The 8,566-nt window shown below is 53.6% G+C and overlaps 2 protein-coding genes across 2 annotated transcripts; both read right to left on the reverse strand.

Annotated features, from left to right (window-relative positions):
* Positions 1 to 2,583: 2,583 nt before the first annotated feature.
* Positions 2,584 to 2,805, reverse strand: SMAC4_09046 (uncharacterized protein; the record flags this gene model as incomplete). Its single annotated transcript, XM_003348962.1, has 1 exon — positions 2,584 to 2,805. The coding sequence occupies one exon, from the start codon at positions 2,803 to 2,805 to the stop codon at positions 2,584 to 2,586; it is 222 nt and encodes a 73-aa protein (XP_003349010.1).
* Positions 2,806 to 4,754: 1,949 nt separating this feature from the next.
* Positions 4,755 to 8,350, reverse strand: SMAC4_09047 (uncharacterized protein). The gene is made up of 2 exons (XM_003348963.2): positions 7,490 to 8,350; positions 4,755 to 7,197 (listed from the first exon to the last, which is right to left on the reverse strand). Exons 1-2 carry the CDS (start codon positions 7,799 to 7,801, stop codon positions 6,127 to 6,129), a joined length of 1,383 nt encoding a protein of 460 aa, XP_003349011.1. The 5' UTR covers positions 7,802 to 8,350; the 3' UTR covers positions 4,755 to 6,126.
* Between the last annotated feature and the right edge of the window lie 216 nt (positions 8,351 to 8,566).

Raw genomic sequence — 8,566 nt, forward strand, 5'->3', positions numbered from 1 at the left:
TTTTCCGCGTTCCCCCTCTCTGCAGCAGGGCCGGGGCTGAGGGTTCGGTGCTTACGCCCTCATGGTGCTCACAGCTCATAGCATTAGCACAGCAGGGAACACGAGGGAGGAGATTGCTCCGTCCGTTCACTCACTCCCTCATTCCGTAGAAGCCGAAGGCCCGACCCATGTCCTTGTGATGCTTGTGAGCTTGTCTGCTACTTGTCTACCCTGCAGTCGGTCGAAAGTGGTAAAAGCCGAATTCGATCACAGTTCGCATTTCAGTTCTCAGGTTCCAAGTTCGGACGGGAGTTTCCGAGAGCGCTGACAGAGCACAGACCAATGATGAGCCCGATTCTACCGGCAGGCAAGGCGATAAGATTGCCAAGATTCGCTTATCTCCTTTCCTTAACAATATCTCTCCAATCACATGCCCGCTTCCTCGAATAAGAGAAGAGAACGGAACTTAACAATGACATGGCGACATCAAACCCCCAACCCCAAAACTCCAATTCCAAAATCCGTAAAAAACCCCTGGGATGGCTGAGAACTGAGAAGTCCATGTCCGCAGCCGGAAACCGGATAGATACCTAGACGCCGGCGAAAGAAACACTTGAACATTTCCAGCGTAGGGCGGAACGGCTGAGTGAGATTTCGGAGGTCAGATGACCCTCACTTAGGTTCGCCCTAGTAACGAACCAACCCCCCTGCCGAAACGGAACAAAACCGAAAGAATCACAGAGCAACCACCAAGAAACATCTACCCGTTGGTGAGGCTGACAGATCCTGTCTGTTCCCCAACTCTGCTTCACAAACGGGTAAAAAGAAGCCGACGGGGTGGATGGAACTGACGCAGAAGCACGACGAAACATGAAGAAGACGGAAGGAAAGGAAATGAAAGGGAACAAGCACAGCAGAGAACCGTTTATTAACATACGATGCCACAGCGGGGGGCAACGCGGGCAACGCGGGCAACGGCGTGCGAACACCGACATCTAGAGGTATGGAGTCGCTGTACATGTACACGTTTACCTGTCTGCACTGGAGATACCTTGGCTGCTGATGAACCTATTAGCTAAGCTACGGTGGGTACGCCTTGACATACGATAGGTAGAACACTTTGCTGGGGAATCTCACTTCTACTTCTATCTCCGAAGTCCATGAACTTCTGAAAGTTGATCGGGCAGTTTCTCCAACTGCCCTGGCTGGCAAACTCCGGGCGATTAACCCAAACAACAGCCCGTGCCACGCCCTCGCGTACCTGAGCAGCCTGAGCCACAGTGACCTTGGCCCGCCCAGCCCGCCCAGCCCGGATCGGAGATAACAAACAAGATCTCACTTCCATCCGGATCACTGAACCGTGGGCCCCACCCTTTACCGTAGCCCCACTCTTCTTCCCTCCGGGGACGATCTCCGATCTCCACCCCCGCCGTTCTCCATTTTGCCCGTACGACGGGAGCCGTAACAACCGAGCCGTAACTTCCCCACTTTCAAGTCCGGCCGCGTGCGGCCCAGCCTCCATTTCAACCTACCTACCGGTACAGTCCTACGCACGTGCTATACCTACCGTACCAACGTACTAACGTACCTCCTCCTCCCAAATCCCACCTACCTACCTCAACCGGGCTTGTTCCATTGTGTATGTCCGATTGCACAGCACGTGCATGAGTTATGGAACTTATGGGGTTGACCACTGTACCCCGCCGCCGCCGCGCATTGCCATGTGGCCATGTGGTTGGTGAACTGCAGTCCAGTCTGCATCTACTGCAGAGAAATATGTCCCTATGAGAGATTGTTTCTGTTTGTTGTTGCGTTTTCTTAGTTCTCACCGTTACCGTTGATACCTCGTAGCTGACCGACCAACAGACCGGGTGTGGCTTATCCGTGGGACTGTGGGACTTCGACGTGGGACTTCAGCCGTGGGAATCATCCTTTGAGAACTGTGAGCAGCAACCAAAACTGCGGACAGCAAAACTGCGGGAACTGCGGATAGCAAAACTTCACCACGGGTTTCACACCGTTGTCCTAGGTAAGGTAGGTAGTGTTACATCTCTGGGGTGCATGTAGACTCACTCCAGTCACAAGCCACGACAGACACATGGTGGTTCGGTCTGGACCGTTCAGCTGGAACCGGAACCCAGAAACTAGAAACCAGAAGTTGGAACTTGGAACATCACCATTCATACTTCGCATACCTCGCATACCTCACTCAGCCTCTGCCTACTCACTCACTCAGCCTCTGGCCTCAGCTTACAAGGGCCATATGCGCCTTGTCATTTCACAACCCACAACCCACCATCCATTCTTATTCTTCAGTTTGGTAATAATTCTCGGTAAAATCCGCTGATGTGAATGATCTGATGCGATCTGATCTGATCTCCCGCGCTTGAAAGGCTGAGCGCTTGGCGAGCTATGTACATATACCAAGTTGACATACCCAGATGGTATGATGGAGCAGTTCACCCCAAGTTGGAAGCTGGTGCAGGTGCTTGGTAACCACCGGGCTCTGGGTCTGGGTCTGGCTCAGGCTCACCCGGCGGGCGGCTCACGCGATGATGATGGTCCAGGCCCCTCAACATTGCCATCAACCGAAGAAGGTTCACGCTATTTTTGGAGCTTTTCGTGCCAGTACAGTAGATCCTCCATGTCATAACTGCTCTCCGTGCCCTCATTGTCCTCATTGCCCTCATTGCCCTCATTGCCCTCATTGCCCTCCATGCCCTGAATGTCATCCCTACCCTCCATACCCTCCAAGCGCTCACTGTCCTCCCTGTCTCCATTGTTATCCTCCATGTCACGCTTCCCTATTGGTAAAGGATTATTCATCTCCCCTCCGGCACTTCTTTTCCAAGAATTCCACCAGTTCACTGCAGTATCAAGCGGGATGCCAAAGTGCTCGGCAGCCTTGCGTAGTACGCCACGTTTGCCGAGCCTTTCTTGTAGAAATCTAATAACCTCGTCTTTTTTTGCATCATCCGAGTCAGTTGGGTAGTTCAAGTTGTGCGTTTTTTGGGGCAGTCTCTGGAGCTGCCCCCCGTCCTCCTCTTTGGCATTGTTCCTCCCCATTGACCCCCTCTTTTGTTCTGAAGCCATCCAGCTCTTTACTCTGATGGGGAGGACCTCAAAACAGATAGCAGTCTCTACGTAAAGGCCACGCTTGGGGTGCCTTTCTTTTATGAACCTAATGATCTCGTCTCTTAAACCGGGAACTTCACGCTCACCCCACCACTGTCACTGTGTGAATACTTTCGCCAAATTCATGAGCCGCAGCAGCGATGCTGCCTTGCTTGTCTTCGTGACTCGTCCTCAGGTCTTGTATGTACTTGATGACGTTCAACTTTGGTTCCTGGAACCAAATATCGTGTCGGCCTTCTTCCCACCAACGCCGTATTGTTTGCACCGCGATATCGAGTTCAGCGGAACAGTCTCTGCATATATCCGCTAGCTTACATCCATTAAGCATTCCACTTTCTATCATCCTGGCCGCTTCAAGTCTCAGTTCCAGCGGCCATTTTTGGTATTCATTTCTTAGCCTTATATAAGTAGACATTGATTGCCGCACCTAAGCTTGTGCTGAAATAGGATCAGATTCGATCTGTTGCGGGGCATGGAAACGACGGACAGGTGTTGCAACATGGCCTTCGTGTTGATGGACGTATTTTCCTTCACTGAGATCTCGTATAGGCGGGAACTGAGTGTCGGCTTGGGTGACCTGTCCCGGATGGCTCGGCATATCGTAGTCTCGAAAAGTATCAACTAGCTCCGGTGAGGATAAACCATAAGGTTGGATATGCTGTTCAGTGGCAGGAAGCGATTGTTGATGAGACGGACCTGGTTGTGCAAGTGACGATTGTTGATACGAGTGAGCTGGTTGTCCGACAAGTGACGATTGTTGATACGTCTGTGCTGGTGGCCCTGATGCTGATATTATCTCCCCGGCATGATGCACAGCCTGGTGGTCGTCAGGCGGATTGTGCAAAAGCACAGTTGTTGTCATGGTTCGAAATATCTGGATGCGGTGTGAACCCCCAGTTCTCATACCCAGTCTGATGCTGTTGGCCGATATTGGAGAAGTCGTAAGAAGTTCCGAAAGCATGAGGCTGTGTATGAGAATAATGATGGACAGGAGCGTCTTCCGGTTCGATCGGGCGATTATGAGCTTGTGAGCTTTCTTGAGCGGGCGATGGAACGAGACTGGGAATATCGTTGGGGTTAGCATTCACAGCATTGTGACTAGGAACATGACTCGTCCGAATCTTGTGTTGGTTTGGGTGAACATTACTTCTCATCGATCTCTTCTCCGGAAGGGACTTGAAGACCGAACTCCCTTAATATGTTCCCGTCCGCATCTTCGCCACCTCCACTTCCCTCGCCAAGGGTATTTGAACTGTCAGTCCAGCTCTCTTGGTCGTTGGCCATTTTGAGAATCGGATATTCTTTGACGTCTTCGCCTCCAGCGTGTCGTTCGTGTCGTACCGTATTGTATCGTATTGTCTAGTCAGGATGAGTGGAAACGGCGCTGCGATCGTCGTGTTTGTGGTCTGCAAGCTTCTTGGCAGTCAGGTCGACGGTAAAATATGCTGATGAGCTGCAGGGCTGAGTCGAGCAGATTTAGAGGTATGAGCGACAATTGTCCAAGAATAAATAACTCCGTGGAACAGACAAGGGATGATGTTATTGTTGAAAGAGACGGTGGGTTCGATGCAAAGGGTGGATGCAAAGGGCAGATATTCACTGTCAGTAGTCCTCGACACAAGAACATACTTCTTGCTATCAGAAACGCCAGCGGCTTGGAGCCACCTGGGGATCAGGGATCGGCAGGGAAGTAGACTCCATGATTTGTTTTGAGATCAAGTGTCTTCTGTTGTTTCTTGCTGCGATCTCTGGAGTGCCGTCATGGAAGGGGCATGTGTGATGAAAAATGTTGGAGTGCATCGGCAGGGCTCACATTGGTACCTCTCAACACAGAAGGTGAGCAACGCGTGGTTGAAGAGACGATCAGGGTGCTGGGAGAAGGCGGGAGGGTGAAGGAAGGAAGAACAAGGAATGAGAACGCCAGGAAGCGGGCGTCCTGAGGGAGAAAATGAGGTGGAAGCGCAGAGGAGCAACTGTTGGCGTGAAAGGAGAAGGCCAACAAGTCAAGATTGGGGATGACAAAAATGGGCAAACAATGATGAGGCAGAACGAAGGAGACTAAGACGGAAGACACTGAAAAGGCAGCAGAGCAGCCATGAAGGAGACGGACATCACACGCTGAAGAGAAGGCGAAGAAGAGGAAGAAGGAAGAAATTGACCATCGCGCAGGGAGAACCCAAACGGGGCAGTAGGTGTTTTGAGATGTCGGTGATGACTGCCTCCCGTCTTGAGTGATGATCAGAAGATGGCAGGAACCATCTCCAGCTTGACAACACCCCACCATGCTCTCAAGGAAGGAAGGAGCAGACAACAATCTCATCCGATCGCTTCCACTTGGTTAACCATGCTGCCTCGGTCTGAAGTTGGAAAGCCTGAGCTTTTCCATGCCTCGGAACGAACAGTTCGCCGCCCACGATCCTAACATCACACTTGTGATGCTCCCTAGTGAAGAACTTTCCTCGGTATGCCCAACTAAAATAGTGTTGATATCCAAATACCGTCTCCTCGGCCGAGCAACAAGTCTGCCAAAATTGCTGCCCTGGCCACAACTGGACATGAACGATGGGGTGCCATCCCCAACTCCATGTCCAAAGTCCCCGACTCGTCTAAGCGATGTTTTGAATGAACTCAACTCTGACAAGCCAAAAAAAGAACAAAGAATTCCTGTATTTCCCGCACACCTCATGCTCAAGGTTTTGCTTCTTAAAAGTGGGATCGAATCATTATACATATGATGGTTGAGAGAGAACACAAACATGACACTGAATGGAACCTCCCAAAAGCTTTTTAGTCTCCAGCTCGCTTTTTTTGCCAACTGACTGACTGACATGTCATGCCGCCATCTCTCTTCCTGCCATCCACCCATCCACCCATCCATTGCCTGACCATTTCTATAAAATCTCATGCGCCTGCCTGCCGTTAACTTGAGGCCAAGTGGCTGCTATCTATCTCGCAGCGGCTCGGTCCTTGTAACTCCGTTGAACGTCATCCAAAACAAAGTGCTATTCGCGCTTAAAGAAGGAGCTCGAGAGGGTTCTCGATGACCTTCTTCAACTCGCGGATCCACTCGGCACCGACAGCGCCATCAACAACCTTGTGGTCGAAGCTGGCAGTGACGATGATCTGCTCATCCCAAGCAACACCGGTGGTGCCATCCTCGTTCTCAACGGGGACAGCAACCTTCTGGGTGGCGCCAACGGCGAGGATGGCGGCCTGGGGAGGGTTGATGATGGCGGTGAAGCTCTGGACGGCGGGGTTCATGCCCATGTTGGAGATGGAGATGCTGCCACCCTGGTACTCCTCGGGCTTGAGCTTGTTGTCGCGAGCCTTCTTGGCAAGCTCCTTGACGGCGGCCGAGATGCTCTCGAGACCCTTGCCCTCAACACCCTTGACGATGGGGGTGATGAGGCCGTTCGGGGTGGCGACAGCAACGGAAACGTCGACAGTCTCGAACTGGCGGATGACACCCTCGCGCCACGAGCTGTTGACGGTAGGGACGCGCTTGGAAGCAACGCCAATGGCCTTGATGAGGAAGTCGTTGACGGAAAGCTTGTAGCGGCCCTCAGCAGAGCTGTTGAGCGCCTGGCGGAGCTTGAGGAGCTTGCTGACGGAGAGGTTGGTGGAAACGTAGAAGTGGGGGTTCTCCGAGACAGACTCCTTCAGGCGGGCGGCAATGGTCTTGCGCATGCCAGAGATGGGAACATCGGTGTAGGCAGCAGGAGCAGCGGCGGCACCAGCAGCGGGAGCGCCAGAGACGGCCTTCTTGACATCCTCCTCGGTGATCTTGCCGCCGGGACCGGAGCCCTTGACGGTGCTCAGGTTGACACCCTTCTCGAGAGCGAGTCTCTTGGCAGCAGGGACGGCGTTGGGCTCGCGCTCAAGGGCAGTCTGGATACGGCCCTTGAAGCCAGTGTTCTCGGGCTCGGGAGCGGGGGTAGGAGCGGGAGTCGGGGCGCTGGCGGTGCTCTCGTTCTTGGGCTCATCCTTGGGAACAGCGGGGGAGGTCTCGCCGCCGGCATCCTTGAGAGTGAAGTCCTTGAAGGCGCTGACATCGGTACCCTCCTCGACGAGAATGGCAATGGGCTAGAGTAGGAGGAAGAGGTATGGTTAGCATGGATTTGTTTGTATACATTAGGCGCACACAAGCTAAGGTGACGCGAGGCGTGTAGACCTTCGAGGCATGACATGTAGCCCGACGGATGGACGAGGTACATGGCACGAGGCGCACGAGGCATATGGAATAAGAGTGGATTCAGGATCGAGTGGGGAAGAGGGTCGGGGGTGGGAGATGCATGGAGTCATGGAGTTGGAGTAGGGCTGGAGTTTGGCAGGTATGATGACTCGTGGCTTCTTTTGGAGGGAGAAAGGTACTTACATTGCCAACGGCGACGTCCTTCTCGCCCGACTCCCTGAGGATCTTGGCGAGCACACCCTCCTCCTGGAACTCGAAATCCATCTGGGCCTTGTCGGTCTCGATCTCAACGAGAACCTCACCGGGCTCGATCGAGTCACCAGGCTTCTTCTGCCATGCGCCAATATTGCCCGCCGTCATGGTGGGCGAGAGGGCAGGCATCTTGACGACGGTGTGAGGGGGGTACGAGGCGTACCATCTTGTGAGGCTGGGGAGGGCGACACGGGCGACGCTGGCATGGCGAAGAGCCTGCCTTGAGAGGACGGGGACGATCATGGTGAGAGTTGTGTGAGGGTTGGTTGTGGTGTTTTGAGAATGGTGATTGTTGGGTTTGCTAGTATGGAATGTTTATGTGGGGATTCCAAACAGCTGGAGGAGGAGCAGCAGCAGCAGCAGCAGCAGCACACAGCAAAGCGGCAGCGGCAGAACCTTGGAGAGGGGAAAGGCCGGGGGGCAGAGGGACGCGGTTGGAGAAAGCTTGCTGCGGAGGCCGGGATGGTGAACGGATTGATCGTAGGCCAAGCAAATTAAGCAAGAGAGCTAGTGATCTCAATGCTTCGCGGTATGAAGGGTGGCCTGGTGTACTGTAAGTCAAAGACTGCGCGAGTCAGGTGTTGCGGGAAAAGAGTGGAAAAAGAACGGGAAGAGTGCAGGTTGGATGGGATGGATTGGAGGAAAGAAGTGACTGCGCGGGATTCAGTTCCAATGTTTGTTTCGTGGAGTGCGGGCGGGCACGGCGGGCACACAACAGAAAGTTGACAGCGGGCAGGGCAGCGGGACACGGAGCCGGACTTCAATCGGCGACACTCGAACTTTTTTTTTTTTCCTCTCGCTTCTCTCCACTGCGGTGGCATCACACCTCTCACTGGTGGCCATCACCACTCCCGTCTGTCCCCTCAGCTCCTGGTCTCTCTTTGCCCCTGCGATGGATTTCTCCCAACAGTTGGGGGAAGCTTCCCCCCAGCAGTTCCAGCGCCCCCAAAGCCAGGGCCCGTGCCAAGACGAAGCGATTTCAGGGCCAGCATGGCCTAGCAGCTGCCC

The sequence above is a fragment of the Sordaria macrospora genome, chromosome 3 (assembly GCF_033870435.1).
Source record: "Sordaria macrospora chromosome 3, complete sequence".
Taxonomy (NCBI): domain Eukaryota; kingdom Fungi; phylum Ascomycota; class Sordariomycetes; order Sordariales; family Sordariaceae; genus Sordaria; species Sordaria macrospora.

Excerpts from the sequence above, each read along its gene's own strand:
- SMAC4_09047 (XM_003348963.2), bottom strand. The coding sequence starts at position 7,801 with ATGATCGTCCCCGTCCTCTCAAGGCAGGCTCTTCGCCATGCCAGCGTC. Across the intron at positions 7,198-7,489 it reads AGGACGTCGCCGTTGGCAAT|CCCATTGCCATTCTCGTCGA; the intron begins GTAAGTACCTTT and ends CTCCTACTCTAG.